We start from the raw sequence: 27,454 nt of genomic DNA, 5'->3' as shown, positions 1-27,454 counted from the left end.
CACTATGACTAATTTGTTCCCATTGGAAACGACATGCTGTGGTCTATCTTGGTTTAGTTCAACAACAACAAAAAATTGTTTAATTTTCGTGATGTTGTCAGCTAACACATCTATAGAGAATGATTAGTGGCCTCTAGTGGCCAAACTGCCATATTAGCATGGGCAGCGCCATTGAAGGCGTTCAACATATTCATGTCGTCAACTAGGTGGGACTTACAACTTCATTGGCTGATCCAGCTTTTAGTGACCCTGTAGGAGGTCATGTCCAACCGGATCATCAGGAGGGATCAGCCAATCGTGAAGAAGAAAATTGACCACTTCAAAATAGAGAGAGCCTCATTGGCGCTGCCCGTGCTGTCACAGACGCTATAATGGCACAGATACAAGATGAGTCCTCTATCTCTATGGAGTACCCCAACAACAAAATGGTGAGGGCGTATACCAGTCAATAAAAATATGAATGACAAGTAAAGAGCTGATTGGCCAGCTCAGACAGTGAGCCAATTAGAAGTCTCAGTCAAAAACATGAAGTCATCCTCTATGAGGAAATAGCAATTATTTTTTAAACGGTTTGAGGGGGTGCTTTGGAATAATTTTTTTCTCTCTAATTTGTGCTTTGGCCACAAATATAAGTATAGGACGAGTCAACAACATTATTTGGGTACACGTTAACAGATTATGAGCTTTTTAAAGTGAGATTTTCACTGGACAGTTACTTTAAAACATCGTTTCCCACTGAAGTTGCCCACGATGGCTGTGATTTTTAAACTTACCACAAAGGGGAGCTGTCCAACGCAGCATCAGCACCAGATACTGCATGTGTTTGGGTGGGTGATGCTGAGCGCCTCTTTATAATTGGAACTTCTTTTACAACTATAAACCATTTACTATATTAGACCATTTACATTTTAATGTTTTAGTAAAGACATCTAATCAAAGGCTAATTCCTTATTCATTACCAGCACCATTTTCCCATTCAAACGTTGACATGGTTTTAGCAGAATTTGCTGAATCTTTTCGAATGATTCCCATTGAATTGTCAGGAAGACAATGCAGATTATAGACCTATCCTTAAACAGCATTGGTTATGCTTAGGCTATCACACACACAGCCTACATTTAGACCCTTATATTTGAATTTTAAATTAGATGAGACCTGAGTCTGCATCACTCTGTGTCTTTCATTAGGCAGTTTTTCCTAGCCACCGTGCTTCTACACCTGCATTGCTTGCTGTTTGGGGTTTTAGGCTGGGTTTCTGTATAGCATTTTGTGTCATCTTCTGATGTAAAAGGCCTTTAGAAATACATTTGATTGATTAAACAAGGGACCCGGGGAAAGGCTACCTGGTGCGTTAGATTCCATATAGCCTAATTATTATAATGAAATATACATAATTTTGATTAGACCATGATACAGATACATTCCCTTTACTTCTTTACTGCCTGTCTGTCAGCTCACGCGTATCCCAATGGTTGCCTAGAAACGCGAAGACAGTGGGCGCTCCTGACCTTGCCGTCGTGAACGAGCTGCTCGCGCACAAACCGAGAGGGCTAATATATTAATTTTAATCAAGAAGACAAAATAGAACATGTGAATTGAAAGCAAAATATTTGCATGCGAATAATAATGAAATGTGATCATCAATGCAGTGCCATGAAAACGAAATGATATGAAGAAGAGCAAACCGGGGATGAAGAGTAGGAGCCTCCGTTAGAGCAGGTGAGTCGAAAATTCCCTTTCCATGAGATGAAGGTTTGGCAAGATTTTACTACACACCACGATCCCACATAGCAGGATCATGGGTATTCTTTTCATAACATGATGTATTTTAATTGTAGCACATTTAAACATAATTGTATAATATGTTGATGACATTTAGATGTTTTGTATGTGATAATTAGGGTCAACATTTGCAACGTTTTATTCATCAACCGCATCCTTGATGTTTATTTGGGAATTTGGAGGAGCAGGGCTGTCTGTGGCTTGGTCTTTTGTGTGAACGTCTGGTTTTCAGTCTCTTTTTCACTCTGACATTTTAACGCATCGTTGCCTATTACTGGTGAATCAGTGCCACCAGCTCACCTTCAACGAGGTGTTCTGTGACATTATCATCCTTTTACCCTGTAACCGTGCATGTTTTAGTTTTACACTAAAACGAGTTGGACTAATTGAACGATTTGGAAGAATTAACACTGATTAAATTGCAAGGGCACCGGATTTGGCTATAGCACCTTGCGTGCCTTACATAGAGAAGAGAAATAAACTGCCTTATTTGCGCCGCACTCCGGTTATCTTTTAGCCATAACCATTCTACAAATTGGCACAGGCTGCTACCTTGGAATCGGTATAATGCAATTGGGATTCATTAACACAAATTTATAGGCGAGATGTCAAAGCATGTCATGTGTGTCCAATTAGACTCCCCGTGTAGAGTAATTCACTACAAGTTGTCGTTGGGGATGTGGTCGTAATTGTGCTTATGACTGGCATAGCCAATAGAGCCACTGATATCATTACATTATTGTGGGCCTGTAGCCGCCATAACGGACCTCAACAATGTTTTTTTTTTAAATGCATGAATTAATTTTTTGCCCAGCTTTGGCCCATAAATGCAACATTTGTAGACTATATTCATGATGTTAACACACCTGTTTTGAGTGTGGTATAACTTATGGTTAATTGTCTGTATTTGACATATTTCAGTATATTCGAAAGCATTAGGCTAATGGCCTACACTCAAAGTGACTATTGTTGTTCTCTATGTATTTTCTTAATCAACAGCCTTTTCATTGGGACTGAAAATTTCACACAGCTCAGGAAAATAGGACAGGTTGCGGCATTTAGTTGCAAACTTAGACACAGGGCCTGTCAGTATTTTGAAGTGATGATTTTAATATAAGGATATTGAGAACTCTGGATAATTTATTTATTTTCAATGTAGGCTACACACACTGCATGGGCATCAGATAGCTCCCACAGCATTGCAAGTATAAGAGACAGTGGGTTGTAATCTATTCGTATTCATGTCTTGTCGGGAAGTCTCTTCCATCTCCCCTGCTAGTCTAAACGCAATCCTATGTGTTTAGGGAATACACCTCGTCAGCTTTGCCTGGCCTCCTGATTAACCTGCTCAAAGTATAAGTAGCTGAGGCTTACTTTGTCAACCTTTAGCCTGTTTCTGTATCCATACATCATCCAATAAATTGCAATCATTGCACAAGTTGAAAATAAACAAATTAAAACAGCCTATATAGGTGATAATGAGACATGATAGACATTTTTCTATCATGTTAACTACCCCCCACCCACACATGGGCCTAGCTACATTCACTACTCTTTTCCGTTATATTTTCACAACCCAGCTTGTACACTTTTGAAGAGGTAGAGGACTTTAGAGACATTTCTGTTTTTTGACAGAATCATTATCTGTTCATTCCAGAAAAGAGTAGGTTCACTTTCAGGTGCCTCTACCATGGTCTATCAATAAATGCTAAAGAAATTCATTTAGGGAAACAAACTTATGCTTGGAGTCATCCATACCGACAAGCAAGTACCCAGCCTGATGACCCAATAGACTGGTTACACTGTTTCTATTGCCTGTAGCTCTGCAACACTGTTGTTTCACTGTTTTCATTAGGATTTAGTCTACAGTTGAACTGTTTTACTGGAGGGTTGTTGTTGCCGTGCTGCTGTGGCTCTATACTATACACATGCAGGCATCATGGGTAAGATCATGATTATATGGCACTGTACATCCTTCCATCACAGCTTTTCATCCTTCCACTCAAAGGTTACATCAGTGTTGTTTTTCTGATATTTCTGTCCCGTTCAACACTTTTTTTTAATTGAGAGAAAGTGAATGTGCAGTATATTACTAAATCCCTTACTTCCAGATGCATTGCAGTATACAACATTCTGCCTTCATCGATGCAGATGCTTTTTCAGATAGTTCAAATCTTCTCCCCATGGTAATGTCAGCCCACACTAGAACCATGAAAGGGTGTTTATACCAAACATGACGCTGGAAATTATATCGCCTATTTGTAGAGTAATATTTGTCCCAGGCGAAATCGTTAAAAAAAAGAAGACAATTGAGGCCAATGAGCATATCCTCTGCGATATATGTTTACATATACAGTATTTACATTCACATTCTGCTGGATTACAGACAAACCTACCACTCACTCACCAAAGTAGTGTGTTCAAATGGTCCCTTGAGTTCTCCCAAGTGATTAGTTTGCTTTGAAATGATTGTGTGGGTTGTCTACAGGGAGCCTATCTTCTGTGAATGCATACGGATGATGAGCAACTCTCGCTCTATATATTTAGAAGCCCCAGTTTTCAAGTAATCTGGCAACATAGTCCCGTCAGTATACTCAGGGGCATTGCAGTAAGCAACCCACCGATGTTTGCTCACCTAACCATTTGTCTCTCTTGTTTGCAGCTCGGTTTCAGAACAGCAATGAGAATTGGAGCTGGAGATGAGTGAATACCTGGGCTTTGTTAATTTGTTTTTAGTAACCATTGGCGCCCAGGGCAGGTTGAGCGATGCCTGGTTAAGTGGAATACAGTAGGTCATAGGGGTTGAGAGGACACTCGAGTGTACATTGGCGTGGTGCAAGGGCACTCACTTGCCCAGACCATGTGTTTGGCAGAGTTTACGCACCATGTGTTGCCTGCACACCTATCAAATCGGCGAGGAACCGCAACCATCGCCACCCGCCGTGGTCTTTTAATGTGGATGTTATGTTCCTACTGGCCATTTACAGTGGTGACCAGCCAGAACTTCAACCCGACTGTGAACACCCAGTTTGGGAAGCTGAGGGGCCTCCGGGTCACGGTGCCAGGCGAGGTCCTTAAGCCCGTTGACCAGTACCTTGGGGTGCCGTACGCTGCCCCTCCCATCGGGGAGAAGCGCTTCATGCCCCCAGAGCAGCCCTCCTCCTGGTCAGGGATCAAGAATGCTACCCACTTCATGCCTGTGTGCCCTCAGAACATCCGCAACACAGTGCCCGAGATCATGATGCCCATATGGTTTACCTATAACCTGGACACAGTGGCCAACCTCATTCAGGATCAGAACGAGGACTGTTTGTATTTAAACATCTATATTCCAACAGAGGATGGTGAGTGGAATGGGTAAAATGGACCAAAGGGACATGTTGTTTACTGTATCACCCTTGCTGTCACCTTGCAATCATCATGTTTTGCGTCTGCAGCAGTTGTCATTGTGCATCTCATTTGTGCCACCCCAAGTTGTTTTCTCATCCAAAGTCATGTCACCAACTCTTCTTCATCCTGTTACACTGTTGACTCCGTTCATTGTGTTCTCTACGGGAAAATCACACACTGATATAAAACCTATTATTGCGTCAGACAACTACTAATTTAAAGTCAGAATATAGCCTCCAGCATGGCCTAACCTAACTACTGGGAATGGCTCAATAGTTATGATAAATCAGACTCAGACATTTGTTAGGCCGGTGAAATGTTTATTATTGTGCACTAGAGGCCTGTTGTTTACAATGTGAACGCCTTAACCGTGTAAGAATCTGAGGTGCAATACATTTATATATTTCTATGCTATGGATCTGTAGATCAATATTTACTTGACAAATTCGGAGGTGCTTAGTCTCAAGTTAACACTATTGTGATTGATAAACACATTTCCTTTCCTTCATTTCTTTTGTAGAGTATTAGGGCTCATAAAATATACAGACAGAGTGCATGTGAAAATGGACTGTGTGCAGCATTGTGAAATCATTATGATTATTATTTAATTCGATGTATATCTTTAACCCCCTATCCCACTACCTCCCTTGTATAGTTCCTGAGGTGATGCAAAGTGAACCGGGTTGGGAATTGGGTGCCTGCATGCTTCTTCAATTTTTCAGAGCCTTCTGTTATTTCGTAGTCTTTCATTCATTTTTCAGTCAAAAGAATATCCAAGGAATGTGCCAGAAAACCCAACAAGAAAGTATGTAGAGAAGAAGGTATGTAAGCTAACAAAGGAGTAAAAAGGAGCAAAGTGACTTCAGAGTTGGCTCAAAACCAAGATCACATCGTCATCGTATTTGAAAATCAAACACAGTAGAGACCGATAAATGTCGGCCAGAGATGTGTGCGTCCATCCATGCCTGAGAGTGTGTGTGTCTCTCTGCTGTGAGAAATTAAGAGCAATCCAGAGTAAGATCATTCCACACAATAACATCCACCCATGACATGTTTATTCGAAAAACACATTGATTTCTATACATTTTTTATTTGTTATTATTGGAAAGCCATTAATGAAAGAAATCAACATTCTGATGTCAAAAGTTACTGTTTGTACAATATGTAAATCTCATTTTTTTCTGATTGAGTCATGGCAATGAAAAGGAGAGTATATCATATCTTACCTCAAACCTCTGCATAGCCTATGTTTACTGCAAACAAACATCCTTTTGTTTTTACAGTAACGCCATTTTTGACAGATTTTCTGAGACACAGATTGGGATATCACTATCTTCCTTCCTTGGTGGTCAATCATGCTATTTTTGAATTCTCTTGTACTTTTTTGTTTTTTTCCTCCTTGATCTGATTCTTAGGGGCCCACAGCAAGAGTCAAGGAGTGGATTTCTCTCATGGTGACAGTGAAGGTATTTTTGGTGCTCAAAGTTTAATGCATGACGGGGTTTTTTGGACACTTTTTGACTTTTGATATTTTCATAGACTTTCGTCTTCGATCTTACCTTTGACAACTCAGAAGTGGTTAAACCTTAGTTTATCAGTGGGCATGCCAAGTCAATGATAAGTCACTTGATTCTCTCAGCGTATTAGCTATTTCACTCTCAATTGATTTGATTTGGACATCCATATCATATCTGTAGTATTTTTTGTGTCATGGATTTTTTGGGACACTGAATACTGATTTTGTCCCCTAACAGCCCCCTTGAAGACAAATGCTGGTCAATTTGCCATTGATCCCAAATTTACTCCATTTGAACAATGACTCACATGGGTTATTTCTGTGTCTTTGTGGCTATACCAATCAACAAAGATATTATTTTGTAGCACCATAAATGGAATGGGAGTGCAATAAATGCACATATACAGTACCTCTTCATGTTTTGAAAAGTGAACATTTTGCTGTGTCTTCTAGGGATCACAGACTGTGCTATCTATAACCAACTACATCTTATCTCAAAGTCTCATCCACTACCTCTCTGTGGGTCTCATGAGAGGACCGTATGAGTGACTCATGAGGATGAAGCTATTACTATTCACTACATACGTACTATTCAAGAGATTGAGTGTGATGTAGGAAATGGGTGTCTTTATGTTATTTTCTGGCAACTCACGCCGTTCTCACATTGACACTGAACTTACAGTTCAGGTCATATGCCTTATTCTTTTTGTGACCAAATGTATTTATTTTTGTCATTTTTTCGTTGGGGCGGGGAGGGCAGTTATATTGTGGGGAGGGTTTATATGCCTTATTCTGACGAAAAGAATATATTTAGTAGTTGTTGTTTTAGATGCAGAGAAAATCATGTCCTGCAATTTAACCACTATTATGACAAATTAATTGATAGGAGCGTGGTGCACAGAAACGACCACCTTGCCTGAAGAAGCATGCTCTGTTGAACATAGTGAACACATAGTATTAACCAGATACACTTTAGAGACACTAGATGTGAAAACGGTATATTGCTAATAATAGAATATTATAATATGGCTCAGTCTCTAGTATAAACACAGTTTTGTGGGGGGAAAACATTGAGATTGACATAATATAGATCCCTGTTAGGCCTGTATGAGTAGTGTCCTTGCTTTGCATTCTTGTCTCCATTGGTGCGTCACAACCAAGACCCTAATCACCGAAGCACATCTGCTAAAATCAATACCATTACCTTGAGCTTACCTTCAGCTTTAGTGGTGTAAATGTTGCTGAGTCTACCGTCTGGTAGGGGTTACAGTATTCTGATGTTGCATTACCTTGCCTGTAAACCTTTACAGTACAAATAGTAAATGGCTGATTCTCTCTGCAGACATTCGGAACACTGAGGCTAGGCCTGTGATGGTCTACATCCATGGAGGATCCTACATGGAGGGGACAGGGAATATGATCGATGGGAGTGTGCTGGCCAGCTATGGGAATGTCATCGTCATCACTCTCAACTACAGGGTCGGAGTACTAGGTGATGGGATTCTCTTAATATCTCTGAATGGTGTCTGTAGAATTTATTTTCAGTCTAGAAGATACATTTTCTTCTTCTCATAACGTTGATCTCCACACAGAGATCCAATTAATATGTACGCTTATGCCAGTTATTCAAACTTATATTAATTTGTTACATTTCTATAATTTGCTATGTAAGTCATTTTCTCCTGGTGTGTAATGTATAATCCCATGTTATGAAGGCAAGGTCTTTTTCAGGGTGTTATTGTATTGAGGAGGGAGTAAGATTAGAAATCCTCAGTCAGAGGACAATGGTTAGGACTATTAATTGCCTACTTGGTGTATACAAGCTACAATATTCCAAAACACTGTTCATCTTTTTTTAACTAACCTGCAGAGAAATTGACCGCTTTTGTCAGGCCTGGAAGACTGATTTAAATAGGAAGGGATGCAGGAATCACAGCCAAGGTCTGGACTCTTTCTTGTAGGAGCGACGTCACAGCTGTAACACTTCATGTATCTCTGTGCGAGGGGCGGAAAGGGCCTGCCCCCCTCTCTGTGATTGATACTGCATAGTGGAGAACGCATATTGGAGAAAAAGACTGGTTGCAACTCAAGGAACCGTGCAGTGAGAGTATCCTTATGAAAAGGAGGAGGAGGAGGAGAATGATGTACTGAGCTAGGTATTTAGCTCTGAGCTCTGGTATGGTAAATCACAGATAAAAGTGTGACAAGAAAGAAGTTAAATAACACTAATATCCTCTGCTGTACACTTCAGGGTTCCTCAGTACAGGTGACCAGGCAGCTAAAGGAAATTATGGACTCCTGGACCAGATCCAAGCCCTGCGTTGGATCAGCAAGAACATTGGCTATTTTGGAGGAGACCCTGGTCGCATCACTGTCTTTGGATCTGGGATCGGAGCCTCCTGCGTCAGCCTGCTCACACTGTCCCACCACTCTGAGGGTAAGACTAAAACTCAACCTGGATAGACAGGGCAGGTGGGGTGGGATGGGATGGGGATAGTCACCAGTGAATCTCATGCCCAATGAGAATGCCTTTATATAGCTTTATCGCATGATAAACACACACAGGCCCAGTGATTCCTCAGCCTGCAGTTTTCACAGACACATACTAGGTACTACATTATCTGGTACTTCATCTCAATGTATAGCTTTATGTGGAGCATTAATATTAATGTGTTGTGCTCTGTAGTATTGCTTCAGGGAAGTGACTTTATTCACTGTGTTGAAACAGATCTACTGTTATCTGCTTTTATTTCTACTTTGATGTTTTTATGCAAAAATAAAATATTATATTTCTGTATGATGCCATTATTTAGTTTTACCTTTACATTATAAAGTGTGTTCGGAAAGTATTCAGATCTCTTCACTTTTTCCACATTTTGTTACGTTACAGCCTTATTCTAAATGTACTAAATTATATTTTCCCTCATCAATCTACACACAATACCCCATAATGACAAAGTGAAAACAGGTTTTTTAGATATGTTTGCAAATTTATAAAAAATGTAAAATATAAATATCTTATTTATTCTGACCCTTTGCTATGAGACTCAAAACTGAGCTCAGGTGCATCCTGTTTCCATTGATCATCCTTGAGATGTTTTTACAACTTGATTGGAGTCCACCTGTGGTAAATTCAATTGATTGGACATGATTTGGAAAGGCACACATCTGTCTATATAAGGTCCCACAATTGACAGTGCATGTCAGAGTAAAAACATTTACATTTACATTTACATTTAAGTCATTTAGCAGACGCTCTTATCCAGAGCGACTTACAAATTGGTGCATTCACCTTATGATATCCAGTGGAACAACCACTTTACAATAGTGCATCTAACTCTTTTAAGGGGGGGGTTAGAAGGATTACTTTATCCTATCCTAGGTATTCCTTAAAGAGGTGGGGTTTCAGGTGTCTCCGGAAGGTGGTGATTGACTCCGCTGACCTGGCGTCGTGAGGGAGTTTGTTCCACCATTGGGGTGCCAGAGCAGCGAACAGTTTTGACTGGGCTGAGCGGGAACTGTACTTCCTCAGAGGTAGGGAGGCGAGCAGGCCAGAGGTGGATGAACGCAGTGCCCTTGTTTGGGTGTAGGGCCTGATCAGAGCCTGAAGGTACGGAGGTGCCGTTCCCCTCACAGCTCCGTAGGCAAGCACGATGGTCTTGTAGCGGATGCGAGCTTCAACTGGAAGCCAGTGGAGAGAGCGGAGGAGCGGGGTGACGTGAGAGAACTTGGGAAGGTTGAACACCAGACAAGCTGCGGCGTTCTGGATGAGTTGTAGGGGTTTAATGGCACAGGCAGGGAGCCCAGCCAACAGCGAGTTGCAGTAATCCAGACGGGAGATGACAAGTGCCTGGATTAGGACCTGCGCCGCTTCCTGTGTGAGGCAGGGTCGTACTCTGCGAATGTTGTAGAGCATGAACCTACAGGAACGGGTCACCGCCTTGATGTTAGTTGAGAACGACAGGGTGTTGTCCAGGATCACGCCAAGGTTCTTAGCACTCTGGGAGGAGGACACAATGGAGTTGTCAACCGTGATGGCGAGATCATGGAACGGGCAGTCCTTCCCCGGGAGGAAGAGCAGCTCCGTCTTGCCGAGGTTCAGCTTGAGGTGGTGATCCGTCATCCACACTGATATGTCTGCCAGACATGCAGAGATGCGATTCGCCACCTGGTTATCAGAGGGGGGAAAGGAGAAGATTAATTGTGTGTCGTCTGCATAGCAATGATAGGAGAGACCATGTGAGGATATGACAGAGCCAAGTGACTTGGTGTATAGCGAGAATAGGAGAGGGCCTAGAACAGAGCCCTGGGGGACACCAGTGGTGAGAGCACGTGGTGCGGAGACAGATTCTCGCCACGCCACCTGGTAGGAGCGACCTGTCAGGTAGGACGCAATCCAAGCGTGGGCCGCGCCGGAGATGCCCAACTCGGAGAGGGTGGAGAGGAGGATCTGATGGTTAAAAAACCAAGCCATGAGGTCGACAGAATTGTCCGTAGAGCTCCGAGACAGGATTGTGTCGGGGCACAGATCTGGAGAAGGGTACCAAAAAATGTCTGCAGCATTGAAGGTCCCCAAGAACACAGTGGCCTTTGGAATCACCAAGACTCTTCCTAGAGCTGGCCAAACTGAGCAATCGGGGAGAAGGGCCTTGGTCAGGGAGGTGACCAAGAACTCGATTGTCACTCAGAGTTCCTCTATGGCGATGGGATAACCTTCCAGAAGGACAACCATCTCTGCAGCAGTCCACCAAACAGGCCTTTATGGTAGAGTGGGCAGACGGAAGCCACTCCTCAGTAAAAGGCACATGACAGCTTGCTTGGAGTTTGACAAACGGCACCTAAAGACTGTCACCACCATGAGAAATAAGATTCTGTGGTCTGATGAAAACAAGATTGAACTCTCAGCGGCAGGGACTGAGCTAAAGAGGATCTGCAGAGAAGAATGGGAGAAACTCACCAAATACAGGTGTGCCAAGCTTGTAGTGTCATATCCAAGAAGACTCGAGGCTGTAATCGCTGCCAAAGGTGCTTAAACAAAGTACTGAGTAAAGGGTCTGAATACTTATGTAAATGTGATATTTATTATCATTATATTTTATAAATGTGCAAACATTTCTAAGCCTGTTTTTGCTTTGTCATTGTGGGTTATTGTGTGTAGATTGATGAGAAAAAAAGCATTTGAATCCATTTTAGAATAAGGCATTAACGTAGCAAAATATGGAAAAAGTCAAGGGGTCTGAGTACTTTCCGAATGCGCTGTATACAGCCCTTATCCTCAACTAAAAAAGGAATAGTTTCACCAAAATGGCGCCGGAGAAGAAGGCTGACGTTTTACGTGGCCCCAACCGATTGTGTTTTGTTGTTCGTATATTTCCGTTGTTTGTAACTTATTTTTTAAACTTATTTTGTACATAATGTTGCCGCTACCGTCTCTTATGACTGAAAATAACTAATGGACATCAGGATTGCGATTACTCACCACGGACTGGCAGAATTATTTTTTTCCTTAAACGAGTCTGACGAGCCCGATGCAAATTATATACTACTGCTAGCAAACGCAAACGATGACCTACGCGGAAGATTAAACTACCAACGGGACATTCAAAACTGTAATATCTTATGCTTCACGGAGTCGTGGCTGAACGACAACACTATCAACATATAGCTGGCTGGTTATATGCTGTACCAGCGGGATAGAACAGCGGACAAGGGTCGGCGGACTATGAATTTTTGTAAATAACAGCTGGTGCATGATATCTAAGGAAGTCTCGAGCTATTGCTCGCCTGAGGTAGAGTATCTCATGATAAGCTGTAGACCAAACTATCTACCTCGAGAGTCCCCTCCTGTACTCCCTGTTCACTCATGACTGCACGGCCAGGCACGACTCCATTAAGTTTGCCGATGACACAACAATGGTAGGCCTGATCACCGACAACGATGAGACAGCCTATAGAGAGGAGGTCAGAGACCTGGCCGTGTGGTGACAGGACAAAAACCTCTGCCTCAACGTGATCAAGACAAAGGAGATGATTGTGGACTACAGGAAAAAGAGGACCGAGCACGCCCCCATTCTCATCAACGGGGCTGCAGTGGAGCAGGTTGAAAGCTTCAAGTTCCTTGGTGTCCACATCACCAACAAACTAACATGGTCCAAGCACACCAAGACAGTCGTGAAAAGGGCACGAGACTGAAAAGATCTGGCATGGGTCCTCAGATCCTCAAAAGGTTCTACAGCTGCACAATCGAGAGCATCTTGACTGGTTGCATCACTGCCTGGTATGGCAACTGCTCGGGGTCCAATCACAAGGCACTACAGAGGGTAGTGCGAACGGCCCAGTACATCATTGGGGCCAAGCTTCCTGCCATCCAGGACCTCTATACCAGGCGGTGTCAGAGGAAGGCCCTAAAAATTGTCAAAGGCTCCAGCCACCCTAGTCATAGACTGTTCTCTCTGCTACCGCACGGCAAGCGGTACCGGAGCGCCAAGTCTAGGTCCAAGAGACTAAACAGCTTTTACCCCCAAGCCATAAGACTCCTGAACATCTAATCAAATGGCTACCCAGACTATTTGCATTTCCCCCCTCTTTTACACTGCTGCTACTCTCTGTTGCTATCATATATGCATGGTCACTTTAATAACTCTACCTACATGTACATATTACCTCAACTAACCGGTGCCCCCGCACACTGACTCTGTACCGGTACCCCCCTGTATATAGTCTCGCTATTGTTATTTTTCTGCTGCTCTTTAAAAAAAAATTTAAACTGCATTGTTGGTTAGGGTTTGTAAGTAAGCATTTCACTGTAAGGTCTACACCTGTTGTTTTCGGCGCATGTGACTAATAAAATTTCATTTGATTTGATTTTATATTCAAACGAGTTCAGTTCACGTAACTGGGTTGACTTTAAAATGAGGGACAGACGTAAATGAATCACTAATCACATTAAATAAATACAAATCTTCAGAAATGTCTTTGTCAAAGCAAGAACATAACTAGAGCTTTACAGTGATAGTGAAACCTTCAATACATTTGGGGTTAAGCTGGTTTAAATCTTCATGTCAAAATGCCGAATTTTCCATGTGGTCTATAATAAAGGGCACTTCATTTAATTTAACAGGCTTTTGAAATTCACTATTGGTAAACAATTTCTACTTAAAATATCAAAGGGATGCAAAATGTACTCTATTTGTGGTACGCCCCAACTCCAAATGGATCCAATCGAGTCCTTCAGAGGAAGTGAATTGTTTGGATATGTGGCTAGGGTGGTGGGGTAGTGGTACAGTTAAGTGATGGCTATTGTTCTCCTCTCCTAAATATAATCAGACTAAAAGCTTTGCCTCTTAAAGAGTGAACCCCTTTAACAGATCCACCTATAAATGTAAGTTCAAATCAAATCAAATCAAATTTTATTAGTCACATACACATGGTTAGCAGATGTTAATGCGAGTGTAGCGAAATGCTTGTGCTTCTAGTTCCGACAATGCAGTAATAACCAACAAGTAATCTAACCTAACAATTCCACAACTACTACCTTACACACACACACACAAGTGTAAAGGGATAAAGAATATGTACATAAAGATATATGAATGAGTGGTGGTACAGAACGGCATGGCAGATGCAGTAGATGGTATAGAGTACGGTATATACATATGAGATGAGTACTGTAGGGTATGTAAACATAAAGTGGCATAGTTTAAAGTGGCTAGTGGTACATGTATTACATAAAGATGGCAAGATGCAGTAGATGATATAGAGTACAGTATATACATATGAGATGGGTAATGTAGGGTATGTAAACATTATATTAAGTGGCATTGTTTAAAGTGGCTAGTGGTACATTTTTACATAATTTCCATCAATTCCCATTTTTAAAGTGGCTGGAGTTGAGTCAGTATGTTGGCAGCGGCCGCTAAATGTTAGTGGTGGCTGTTTAACAGTCTGATGGCCTTGAGATAGAAGCTGTTTTTCAGTCTCTCGGTCCCTGCTTTGATGCACCTGTACTGACCTCGCCTTCTGGATGATAGCGGGGTGAACAGGCAGTGGCTTGGGTGGTTGTTGTCCTTGATGATCTTTATGGCCTTCCTGTGACATCGGGTGGTGTAGGTGTCCTGGAGGGCAGGTAGTTTGCCCCCGGTGATGCGTTCTGCAGACCTCACTACCCTCTGGAGAGCCTTACGGTAGTGGGCGGAGCAGTTGCCGTACCAGGCGGTGATACAGCCCGACAGGATGCTCTCGATTGTGCATCTGTAGAAGTTTGTGAGTGCTTTTGGTGACAAGCCGAATTTCTTCAGCCTCCTGAGGTTGAAGAGGCGCTGCTGCGCCTTCTTCACAACGCTGTCTGTGTGGGTGGACCAATTCAGTTTGTCCGTGATGTGTACACCGAGGAACTTAAAACTTTCCACCTTCTCCACTACTGACCCGTCGATGTGGATAGGGGGGTGCTCCCTCTGCTGTTTCCTGAAGTCCACAATCATCTCCTTTGTTTTGTTGACGTTGAGTGTGAGGTTATTTTCCTGACACCACACTCCGAGGGCCCTCACCTCCTCCCTGTAGGCCGTCTCGTCGTTGTTGGTAATCAAGCCTACCACTGTAGTGTCATCCGCAAACTTGATGATTGAGTTGGAGGCGTGCATGGCCACGCAGTCGTGGGTGAACAGGGAGTACAGGAGAGGGCTCAGAACGCACCCTTGTGGGGCCCCAGTGTTGAGGATCAGCGGGGTGGAGATGTTGTTACCTACCCTCACCACCTGGGGGCGGCCCGTCAGGAAGTCCAGGACCCAGTTGCACAGGGCGGGGTCGAGACCCAGGGTCTCGAGCTTGATGACGAGTTTGGAGGGTACTATGGTGTTGAATGCTGAGCTGTAATCGATGAACAGCATTCTCACATGGGTATTCCTCTTGTCCAGATGGGTTAGGGCAGTGTGCAGTGTGGTTGCGATTGCGTCGTCTGTGGACCTATTGGGTCGGTAAGCAAATTGGAGTGGGTCTAGGGTGTCCGGTAGGGTGGAGGTGATATGGTCCTTGACTAGTCTCTCAAAGCACTTCATGATGACGGAAGTGAGTGCTACGGGGCGGTAGTCGTTTAGCTCAGTTACCTTAGCTTTCTTGGGAACAGGAACAATGGTGGCCCTCTTGAAGCATGTGGGAACAGCAGACTGGGATAAGGATTGATTGAATATGTCCGTAAACACACCAGCCAGCTGGTCTGCGCATGCTCTGAGGACGCGGCTGGGAATGCCGTCTGGGCCTGCAGCCTTGCGAGGGTTAACACGTTTAAATGTTTTACTCACCTCGGCTGCAGTGAAGGAGAGCCCGCAGGTTTTGGTAGGGGGCCGTGTCAGTGGCACTGTATTGTCCTCAAAGCGGGCAAAAAAGTTGTTTAGCCTGTCTGGGAGCAAGACATCCTGGTCCGCGACGGGGCTGGTTTTCTTTTTGTAATCCGTGATTGACTGTAGACCCTGCCACATACCTCTTGTGTCTGAGCTGTTGAATTGCGACTCGATTTTGTCTCTGTACTGGGACTTAGCCTGTTTGATTGCCTTGCGGAGAGAATAGCTACACTGTTTGTATTCGGTCATGCTTCCGGTCACCTTGCCCTGGTTAAAAGCAGTGGTTCGCGCTTTCAGTTTCACGCGAATGCTGCCGTCAATCCACGGTTTCTGGTTTGGGAATGTTTTAATCATTGCTGTGGGTACGACCTCGTCAATGCACTTCCTAATGAACTCGCTCACCGAATCAGCATATTCGTCAATATTGTTGTTGGACGCGATGCGGAACATATTCCAATCCGCGTGATCGAAGCAGTCTTGAAGCGTGGATTCAGATTGGTCGGACCAGCGTTGAACAGACCTGAGCGCGGGAGCTTGTTGTTTGAGTTTCTGTTTGTAGGCTGGAATCAACAAAATGGAGTCGTGGTCAGCTTTTCCGAAAGGGGGGCGGGGGAGGGCCTTATATGCGTCGCGGAAATTAGTATAACAATGATCTAGGGTTTTTCCAGCCCTGGTAGCACAATCGATATGCTGATAGAATTTAGGGAGTTTTGTTTTTAGATTAGCCTTGTTAAAATCCCCAGCTACGATGAATGCAGCCTCAGGGTGTGTGGTTTCCAGTTTACAAAGAGTCAGATAAAGTTCGTTCAGGGCCATCGATGTGTCTGCTTGGGGGGGAATATATACGGCTGTGATTATGATTGAAGAGAATTCCCTTGGTAGATAATGCGGTCGACATTTGATTGTGAGGAGTTCTAGATCAGGTGAACAGAATGACTTGAGTTCCTGTGTGTTGTTATGATGATCACACCACTTCTCGTTAATCATAAGGCATACCCCCCCGCCCCTCTTCTTACCGGAAAGATGTTTGTTTCTGTCGGCGCGATGCATGAAGAAACCAGCTGGCTGCACCGACTCCGTTAGCGTCCCTTGAGTTAGCCATGTTTCCGTGAAGCAGAGCACGTTGCAATCCCTGATGTCTCTCTGGAATGCTACCCGTGCTCGGATTTCATCAACCTTATTGTCAAGAGACTGGACATTGGCGAGTAGTATGCTAGGGAGTGGAGCGCGATGTGCCCGTCTCCGAAGCCTGACCACGAGACCGCCTCGTTTGCCCCTTTTTCGGCGTCGCACAGGGTCGCCGGCTGGGATCAGATCCATTGTATTGGGTGGAAGGCAAAACACTGGATCCGTTTCGGGAAAGTCATATTCCTGGTAGGAACGATGATGAGTTGACGTTAATCGTATATTCAGTAGTTCCTCCCGACTGTATGTAATGAAACCTAAGATTACCTGGGGTACCGATGTAAGAAATAACACATAAAAGAACAAAATACTGCATATTTTCCAAGGAACGCGAAGCGAGGCGGCCATCTCTTTTCGGCGCCGGAAGTGTATGGATGGAGTCTAACTATCTAGCTATCTATCAATTTAACTTTATATATTTACATTTTATACATCAAGACATGTGTACACAGAGCACATACTGTGCAGCAACTATTAATCAATATAATAATCTTTAAACCTCACTCTGTTTTACACTCACTAATTTATCCCCAGCGTTTCAGAAAGATTTGCTCGTATTTCTTTCTTACCCTCACGAGAGTAAATGGAAGGAGGGTTGTGAATGAATTGAGGAATGTCACTCAATCTGAAACAAAGATAGTGGCATCTGTGCCTTTACATCACCCACAACCGCGCACGCACGCACGCACGCACGCACGCACGCACGCACGCACGCACGCACGCACGCGCGCACGCGCGCGCACACACGCACACACGCACACACGCACACACACACACACACACACACACACAACCTCTTCTCCTCTAATCAATCAGCCCTTTATTACATCAGGCCACAGCTCTAACGGCACCAGAGCCAGCTTAGGCCCCTCTCACTGAGATTGTGTGAGCCAGCGTGATACTGTGGTATACAGACAGACTACCCAAGTCTTTATATTATATATTTTTCAAGCATTAATCAAGAACCACGATCACTGTTGGCGATATAATTTTTAAAAAAAATATTCACTGAGAGAAATGTTTTCCAGATGTTTTTCCACTGCCTGGCTGTGTAAAATGAGCTTGTTTCACTACAGGCCAAATTTGGTTTGATGGGATCATAACAAAGTAAAAAACAGGAAGGTCAGTTAAGTGAATAATAAAAGTGAATCATACAGTATAATCAAAGTGGATAATTTAAGGGACTGAAGAGCAGTGGGATTTGTCCTTTGTTTTCCAGACATGTATGCTTTGGTTAGTGGATGTGATGTATGTCCTGGTAGCTTGAAGCTACCCTTCAGCTCAATGCTCAGGGCCTTGCTTGCACTGACTGTAATCTATGGCCCTCTGAATATACTGTCTTTATCTGACAGTATGCATTATGTGGGTTGAATGCTGTAACAACAGAGAATATAAACTCTGTTGTTGAAAGTCCCATTTGGGCTCCCGAGTGGCGCAGCGGTCTAAGGCACTGCATCTCGGTGCTAGGGGCGTCACTACAGACCATGTTTCGATTCCAAGCTGTATCACAACCGGCCATGATTGGGAGTCCCATAGGGCAGCGCACAATTGGCCCAGCGTTGTTCGAGTTAGTGTTTGGCCGAGGTAGGCCGCCATTGTAAATAAGAATTTGTTCTTAACTGACTTGCCTAGTTAAATAAAGGTTAAATAAAAAATAAAAATAAATGAAAAAACGGTAGTGAATGCCCATTTCTACTTATCACTTATTAACCATCATTTATTCACATTACCTGACTTTAATAATATTTTTATTTTATGACTTTATTATTATAATAATATTTTAAAAAATTGTACCTCCTTTTTCTCCCAAATTTCATGATATCCAATTGCGATCTTGTCTCATCGCTGCAACTCCCAAACGGGCTCGGGAGAGGCGAAGGTTGAGTCATGCGTCCTCCAAAACATGACCAGACAATCCGCGCTTCTTAACACCCGTCCGCTTAATCCGGAAGCCAGCCGCACCAATGTGTCGGAGGAAACACCATCCAACTGACAACCGAAGCCCTCCCCTAACCTGGGCGATGCTGGGCCAATTGTGCGCCGCCCTATGGTACTCCCGGTCGGTTGTGACACAGCCTGGGATCGAACCCGGGTCTGTAGTGACACCTTAGACCGCTGCACCACTCGGGAGGCCCCATGACTTTATTATTTAATTCAAAGTAATCATCTCATATAGAGCTGCTGCTGCCTATGCTGTCTGACAAAATCACTATTTTAGTAGTTCTTCAAAGTAAATAAGGCATACTTTATGACCCTGAAAACCAACTGTCAATCACTTAGATCATGTATTTTCAGGCTCGCGAAGCAACTGCTTTCTATCTCTCTTGATTGGCCTTCTCTCTTCTCTCAGTCTCCATGTCTTGCTCCGCACAGACCGGACAAGTTTAAGCGGGTGTGTAATAGATTATGGTCATTGTAGTTAATTACCACGTTTTCTGCGCTAAACTGTGTAGAATATTGGCCTGTTGGAAACTACAACTCCCTACTACGTTGCACAGTTCAGGCTTGATCTGATTTTTCTATACAGAAACTGCATATCGAGCTCACAGAAAAAAACTGAACGAAATGAAATTCAAAGAATTGAACAGACGTCAGTCAATTAGTTGTTTAAAAACTGAAAAATCACCCTCATTTCGGTTAATCGCTCAGCAGTAGTTTTTTGTAAGTATCCAAATTGATGTTTGTAGTGTTTGCAAATGGCTTTTTATTACTCTGCAGTATTTTCAGGTATCATAAAATTAATTGCAGCTTTCGACCTTTTCAGTGGCATGTTGAAAGAGCCATACAATAGTTGAGTGTCACAACTTATTTGTACTTATCTGTACAAAATGTCATTGGTTAATTGGTTTGACTTGATTATGTACACCTGGGGCAATTGACATTCAGGAGAATGGACATTTTACAAAATGTTCAGATATAAATGTATTGTATAGATCAAATATGACTGCCAGATAGATTGGAATAGTATAGGAGATTGTGTGTGCTCTATTCATTCTATCTTCAACATGCAGTTCCGATACAGTCCTTCCATTAGTTGAAGGCAGCCAATCCAATAGTTTCAGAAAAGTAGTCCCTTACTGAGATCTGTATTCAAATATCTTTTTAAGTATTTGTTTTCTCAGATCTGTATTAAAATTGTTTTAATAAGTAGTTACTTTCTGAGATCTGTATTTGAATAGCTTTAAAAAGTATGTTTGTGTAAAGAGTTACTTTCTACAAACATTGTTTAAACTACAGGTATCCCAGGTCTGAATTATACCCATTATGCCATGACTTGTTAATATGATTTCTGAGTGAGTGCCTAACAATATCCCCCTGGAGGTCAGGGCCACTAGGTACGTTCCCTGCATGCACGGTCGGTAATTCTATCATGATTCATACAATTTTAGTTTGTTGGCTAGACTAATTTACCAATCTGAAAGATGTTTTGACATGGGCTAATTGATAAATAGAGAGAAACTTCTGATGCACAATCAAATTTCGAAATTACTGTACACGTCCGTCAAATAAAATGGTGGCCCTGCCACATAGCCAAGTAGTCTTTGGTTAAAGACTGTCCCTGAGGATGCAGCTATTGAGGCACGATGCAATGACTGACTTTGTGTGTGCTACTGTGGTGTGTGTAGTTCCCTGCATGAGGGCTGCCTGTTATCGCATACACACCTGCTCACACACCCCCTGATGTGGTATTGATTTTGGAGCATGGTTTCTGTCAATGTTTATTATTTGGTTTGCCTGGCTGTCCACGGACCTCCATTACACTTGGTTCTGATGGACATGCTGTGAGTGTCAGCAGAGAGAGAGAGAGAGAGAGAGAGAGTGAGAGAGATGTGAGTGTCAGCAGAGAGAGAGTGAGAGAGCTGTGAGTGTCAGCAGAGAGAGAGAGAGAGAGAGCTATTCCACATCAAGATCACTGGACCAATTCTTGCACAAAGTTAGGTTGAATTAATAGTATTTCTTAAAATGTAATCTTAAAGGTTCATTTAACAGTGATGTTTTCAACAAGGCTACTGTGTGTATTCACAGTGGAGTCACTGACTCATTCCCAAAATCAGTGCTCTCACAGATGAGTGCCACAAATATGATGCCTTTGTGTTGAGTGAGAGTTTAATTAATTCAAATCCCTTTTTAATGTGGCCAATGTTGTGAGACCTTGCATATGCACCACTTACTAAGCTTTATTTTTAATTGTGAAATATACACTCTCAATTAGAATTAATATCATTTTTAGAGTTCTATCCTTTCCCTCAATATTATTTAGTGATTTATCTTTCGTTAAAGGAAAATGAAAGTTAACTGAGACTGCAGATACACAGATTGAAAAAGCGATGTTGATGAGGTTTGTCTATGAAATTTGTCTGATGAAATTGTGTGGTGAGCACAAATTATCATCAAAAGTCTGGTCAAAACTCATCATCAGAACCTAGATAGAGATCCTATGAAGCTACCAATATGTTATACTGCAGGGTAGGCCTAAAAATGTACTGTCTCAGATGGTTGTTGACCAAATAGCCCTCCTCTGATCTATGTTTGTGTCTGTCTGTGCTGTGATCTCCTCAGGCCTGTTCCACAGAGCCATCATCCAGAGTGGCTCAGCCCTGTCCAGCTGGGCTGTCAACTATCAGCCTGTCAAGTACACCCGCATGCTGGCCGAGAGGGTGGGCTGCAACGTGCTGGACACCCTGGACATGGTGTCCTGCCTGCAGAAGAAGAGTGCCAGAGAGCTGGTGGAGCAGGACATCCAGCCAGCCCGCTACCACGTAGCCTTCGGCCCCGTCATCGATGGTGACGTCATCCCCGATGATCCCGAGATCCTGATGGAGCAGGGCGAGTTCCTCAACTATGACATCATGCTGGGCGTCAACCAGGGGGAAGGGCTGCGCTTTGTGGAGACTGTTGTGGACGTGGAGGACGGCGTATCTGGCAGCGACTTTGACTTTGCTGTGTCGGACTTTGTGGACAGCCTGTATGGCTACCCGGAGGGGAAGGACACTCTGAGGGAGACCATCAAGTTCATGTACACGGACTGGGCTGACAGGGACAACCCGGAGACCAGGAGGAAGACATTAGTTGCCCTGTTCACTGACCACCAGTGGGTGGAGCCCTCAGTGGTGACGGCTGACCTGCACGCCCGCTACGGCTCGCCCACATACTTCTATGCCTTCTACCACCACTGCCAGAGCCTGATGAAGCCTGTGTGGTCGGACTCGGCCCACGGGGACGAGGTGCCCTATGTGTTTGGCATCCCCATGGTGGGAGCCACTGACCTGTTCCCGTGCAACTTCTCCAGGAATGACATCATGCTCAGCGCTGTGGTCATGACCTACTGGACAAACTTCGCTAAGAGTGGGTGAGTACAGTACACTGAGATCTGGTCAGCCTTGATTGTATAGTAAAATAATGGGGTCATTCTTTCACTTCTTTCAGAATATTTCCCATTTGTGTCCATGTATTTTCCCAAAAAGTTTTCCTAATCATATTTAGATGCGCATAGAAGCCTGTGCAGAAGAACTAATATTTATAGACATACAGTATAGACGCACTTCACATGTACAGTGCCTTCAGAAAGTATTCACACCCCTTGACTTATTCCACATTTTGTTGTGTTACAGCCTGAATTTAAAAATTATTACATTTCGATTTTTGGCAGTGGCCTACACACAGTACCCCATGATGTCAAAGTGGAATTATGATTATTTTAATTTTTTACAAATGAAAAGCTGAAATATCGAGTCTATAAGTATTCAATCCCTTTGTTATGTCAAGCCTAAATAAGTACAGGAGTAAACATTTGCTTAACAAGTTGCATGGATTCACTCTTTGTGCAATAATAGTGTTTAATATGATTTTTGAATGACTACCTCATCTCTGTACTCCACACATACAGTACAATTATCTGTAAGGTCCCTCAGTCAAGCAGTGAATTTCAACTACAAATTCAACCACAAAGACCATGGAGGTTTTCCAATGCCTCAAAAAGAAGGGCACCTATTAGTAGATCAAAAAAAGAAGACATTGTATATCCCTTTGAGCATGGTGAAATTATTAATTACACTTTGGATGGTGTATCAATACACCCGGTCACTACAAAGACATAGGCGTCCTTCCAAACTCAATTGCCGGAGAGGAAGGAAACCGCTCGGGGATTTCACCATGAGGCCAATGGTGACTTTAAAACAGTTTTAGAATTTAATGGCTGTGATAGGAGAAAACTGAGGATGGATAAACAACATCGTAGTTACTCAACAATACTAACCTAATTGACAGAGTGAAAAAAAGGAAGCCAGTACATAATACAAATATTACAACAAGGCACTTAAGTAATACTACAAAATGTTATGCTTGAGGCAAATCCAATACAACACATTACTTATTTTCAAGCATAGTGGTGGCTGCATCATGTTATGCGTATGCTTGTAATCGTTAAGGACTGGGGAGTTTTTCAGGATAAAAAAGAAACGGAATGGAGCTAAGCACAGGCAAAATCCTAGAGGAAAACCTGGTTCAGTCTGCTTTCCACCAGACACTGGGAGATGAATTCACTTTTCAGCAGGACAATAACCTAAAACACAAGGCCTAATCTACATTGGAGTTGCTTACCAAGAAGACATTGAATGTTCCTGAGTGGGCGTACAGTTTTAACTTAAATCTTCATGAAAATCTATGGCAAGACCTGAAAATGGTTATCTAGCAATGATCAACAACCTATTTGACAGAGCTTGAATAATTGTTTTAAGAATAATGGACAAATGTTGCACAATCCAGGTGTGGGAAGCTCTTAGAGACTTACCCAGAAAGACACACAGTTGTAGTCGCTGCCAAAGGTGCTTCTACAAAGTATTGACTCAGGGGTGTGAATACTTATGTAAATTAGATATTTGCAAACATTTATAAAAACATGTTTTCACTTTGTCATTATGGGGTATTGTGTGTAGATGGGTCAGGAATTCAGGCTGTAACACAACAAAATGAGGAATAGGTCAAGGAGTATGAATGCTTTCTGAAGGTACTGTAGAATTGTAGATGATTCTCAGTAGAAGTAGGGTTTTGAGTGTGCTTCAATGAAAAATGTAGGGCAGTGTTTCCCAACTCCAGTCCTCGAGTACCCTCAACGGTACACATTTGTGTTGTAGCCCCAGATAAGCACACCTGATTCAACTTGCCAACTAACCATCAAGCCCTCAATGAATTGAATCAGGTGAGTTTGTCCGGGTCTACAACAAAGATTTGTGCTGTTTGGGGCACTCGAGGACTGAAGTTGGGAGCACTGATGTAGGGAATGCTGAGCCCTTGAGGAGAGACTGTGACATTACATCAACCAGTCTCACAGCTCACAACTTGCCTGTTGACATCCCCCATAATGAAACAAATGAAAGCTTAATATCTTCTATGTGGGTAGTCAATCTCTGATCCCTGTCTTCACTGTTTGTTTGCAGGGATCCCAACAAGCCAGTTCCCCAGGACACCAAGTTCATCCACACCAAGGCCAACCGCTTTGAGGAGGTGGCCTGGTCCAAGTACAACCCCCATGACCAGCTGTACCTTCATATCGGCCTGAAGCCTCGCATCCGCGACCACTACCGCGCCACCAAGGTAGCTTTCTGGAAGCACCTTGTACCCCACCTGTATAACCTCCATGACATGTTCCAATACACCTCCACCACCACCAAGGTCCCTCCGCAGGACACCACCAACTCGAACGGTAAGAGGACTGGCACCACCAAGCGTCCGCCTGTCTCCACGGCCCACAGCAGTAACGGGGATGGGGAGGAAACGGGTCCTCTGATTGTGGCTAATCCGAGAGATTACTCCACTGAGCTGAGTGTCACCATCGCTGTGGGCGCCTCACTGCTGTTCCTCAATGTGCTGGCCTTTGCCGCGCTCTATTACCGTAAGGACAAGCGCAGCCGGCAGGATGGCCACGGCAGCCCCCATCAAGCCAGTCCCCAGCGACAGAGCAACGGCAACGAAGTGAGCCACACCACCACCACCATCGACGAGAGCCTGTCCCATCAGATGACCCAGAGCAGCCAGATGAACCAGTGTGACACCCTGCATGACCTCCATGATCTCCACGACCTCCATGACCTTCACGACCTTCACGACCCCCTGCACCTCTCCACCAACATGGACTACACCATGACCCTGCGCCGCTCACCAGACGACATCCCCCTGATGACACCCAACAATATCACCATGATCCCCAACTCCTTGATGGGCCTTCCCAATATGCACCCCTACAGCACCTTCCCAGCCGGGTACAACTCCACAGGCCTGCCCCACTCCCACTCCACCACCCGGGTATAGACCCAGCCTGGGACAGATGACATAAAGACCACAGGGGACAGAGATTGTAGAGGTGAGTTGAGGTGCGTGCTGTGCTGTACAGTAGTTTAGGAATGAATACAAAACAGTAGTTGGGATGGGATGCGTGGGTAAGATAAGTTTGAATTTATGTTCATACTGCAAGAGCCATGCAAAGCTTTTTCTGCTCAAAGGGTGCAGAATCGCCGCCAATATACTACTGCCTCCTCTTCCTCACAGAATGAGGTCTATAAGCAGTGTCATTTTCTTATAATCATTTTCAAACGCCTTTGTGAGCTGGTTAAAACGTGGGGGAAAAATCTTTTTATTTCCCATTCTTGTCTTTTGAGGGTAACATTTATTTGTTTCTTTCTTGTACGACCTCAGTATAATGTTTGTTCAGTTGGATTTGTACGGGAAGCTCTTTTCTTACTATGATATCTGTTTTGATCTTCAACAATTCTTTGTGGAACAATTAACATCTGGACTCATCCCTGACTGAAGGACATTTGTAAAAAGCAGAAAATCTGTGTTATGAAGCTATTTTATACATATTCCTCATGTTACTCACAACTTAAAAGGGTATTTTTTACTTACTGACTAAAGAATGGCTTGTTACTGTAACATTCTCTGCTTAGAGAAATACTGTTACGGCGACTGTGATGAATTGAACCTTTACTACAACATTGATTACAATTTGTAGTAAAAGTATCACATTTATCCAAACAATATTTCTATTTGAATATGCACAACGTGTGTGCGTTCGTGTGTGTGTGACTGCGTGTGCGTGTGTTTGTGTCTGTTTGCGTGCGCGTATGTTTGTGAGCGTGCGTGTGCCTGCGCACACGCGAAGTGTAATGTAAAAGTGTAAATTGGTAAGACATTTGTTTGTCATTTGTTTGAAGTATTGGCTTTCATCATGTCAGTGTTGTACTCCGATCTATGGTCGTCTGTTTAAGTACCTTTGTTATTTTTCAGTTAACTGTGTCTTCTTTTGCTAAACACGTTCTGCGAATGCGACTTCTGCTTTGTTATAAACAGAGAATAGCTTAAGATGGCACCTACTCTAACCAACTGATATGATTCCATTGGCTTGGCTTGTTTGTACAGAATAAACTTAGACCAGCAGGTTTTTTTATTGTTATTTGTTTATATGAATATAAAGGTATTCAGTAAGATAATTAAGTATATCACAATTGTATGTATAAACTACCTGAATCAATCAGATTTGAAAGAGTTTTGCTTAAAATATTGCAGATTGAGCAAGCTGAGATTCACCCATAGGCTTCATCCCATTTACACAAAACCCAGATTTTGCAGCATAACACGTTTTGAAGCATTACTATGAAAGGCTTTTTTGAATTCAATGTGAACACTTCACAGTATTATTCTGGGAGAATGCACATCGCTCTGAGAATTATTGTCATCTTGCTTTCTTTGATACGATCATAGAACACAGTTGACTAATACTACTGTTCAATATCAATGGGCTGATTAAAGATTTTTTGGAACTGAGTTGTCTTCTTGTCAAAATCCATCGACAGCTTTACTATGAGTCAGATCTAATTCAATTGTATCACATATCAAGATTATTTTTCAACAGAAAACAAACAGCACAATTTCAGCTTGGATTTTGAGGCATCGGGGCAATGCCTCATATATGACTGGGACCAGTTGAGATTACATAGACACAGCTTTGGCATATTATCATCATCTATGGTACATTTGTAACTGTATGCGATTATTTTGGTCAAGGGCTATGACTGGGGATAGTCAAAGAGGATAAGAGGGTACAGGCACACTCCAAAAAGACAGTGTGGTGTTTGCTCCAGCTGCACACTGGGACCATTGTAAGGAGTGGGCTTTGACATCAACTGGGTCAGGGATGAGGGAGGGGAGGGAGGAGGGCAGCAGCTGGATCCAGCCCTCAATGTCCCCTTGT

At 43.2% G+C, this 27,454-nt stretch overlaps 1 protein-coding gene across 3 annotated transcripts; it reads left to right on the top strand.

Annotated features, from left to right (window-relative positions):
* The first annotated feature begins 1,499 nt into the window (after nucleotides 1-1,499).
* Nucleotides 1,500-27,027, top strand: LOC139533846 (neuroligin-3-like). 3 transcript variants are annotated; one of them, XM_071332294.1, is made up of 7 exons: nucleotides 1,500-1,719; nucleotides 4,445-5,126; nucleotides 6,588-6,638; nucleotides 8,031-8,180; nucleotides 8,940-9,125; nucleotides 21,769-22,558; nucleotides 24,645-27,027. In XM_071332294.1, exons 2-7 carry the CDS (start codon nucleotides 4,643-4,645, stop codon nucleotides 25,513-25,515), a joined length of 2,532 nt encoding a protein of 843 aa, XP_071188395.1. In that variant the 5' UTR covers nucleotides 1,500-1,719; nucleotides 4,445-4,642; the 3' UTR covers nucleotides 25,516-27,027. The 3 variants fall into 3 exon arrangements, with proteins under 3 accessions (XP_071188395.1, XP_071188396.1, XP_071188403.1); XM_071332295.1 differs by lacking the exon at nucleotides 6,588-6,638; XM_071332302.1 differs by lacking the exons at nucleotides 4,445-5,126; nucleotides 6,588-6,638.
* The last annotated feature ends 427 nt before the right edge of the window (nucleotides 27,028-27,454 follow it).

This window comes from Salvelinus alpinus, chromosome 1, assembly GCF_045679555.1.
Source record: "Salvelinus alpinus chromosome 1, SLU_Salpinus.1, whole genome shotgun sequence".
In the NCBI taxonomy this organism is placed as follows: domain Eukaryota; kingdom Metazoa; phylum Chordata; class Actinopteri; order Salmoniformes; family Salmonidae; genus Salvelinus; species Salvelinus alpinus.
The sequence above is the reverse complement of the archived record's forward strand: the minus strand, read 5'-3'. Positions and strand labels throughout refer to the sequence as shown.

Excerpts from the sequence above, each read along its gene's own strand:
- LOC139533846 (XM_071332294.1), top strand. The coding sequence starts at position 4,643 with ATGTGTTTGGCAGAGTTTACGCACCATGTGTTGCCTGCACACCTATCA. Across the intron at positions 6,639-8,030 it reads CTCTCATGGTGACAGTGAAG|ACATTCGGAACACTGAGGCT; the intron begins GTATTTTTGGTG and ends TTCTCTCTGCAG. Across the intron at positions 22,559-24,644 it reads ACAAACTTCGCTAAGAGTGG|GGATCCCAACAAGCCAGTTC; the intron begins GTGAGTACAGTA and ends GTTTGTTTGCAG.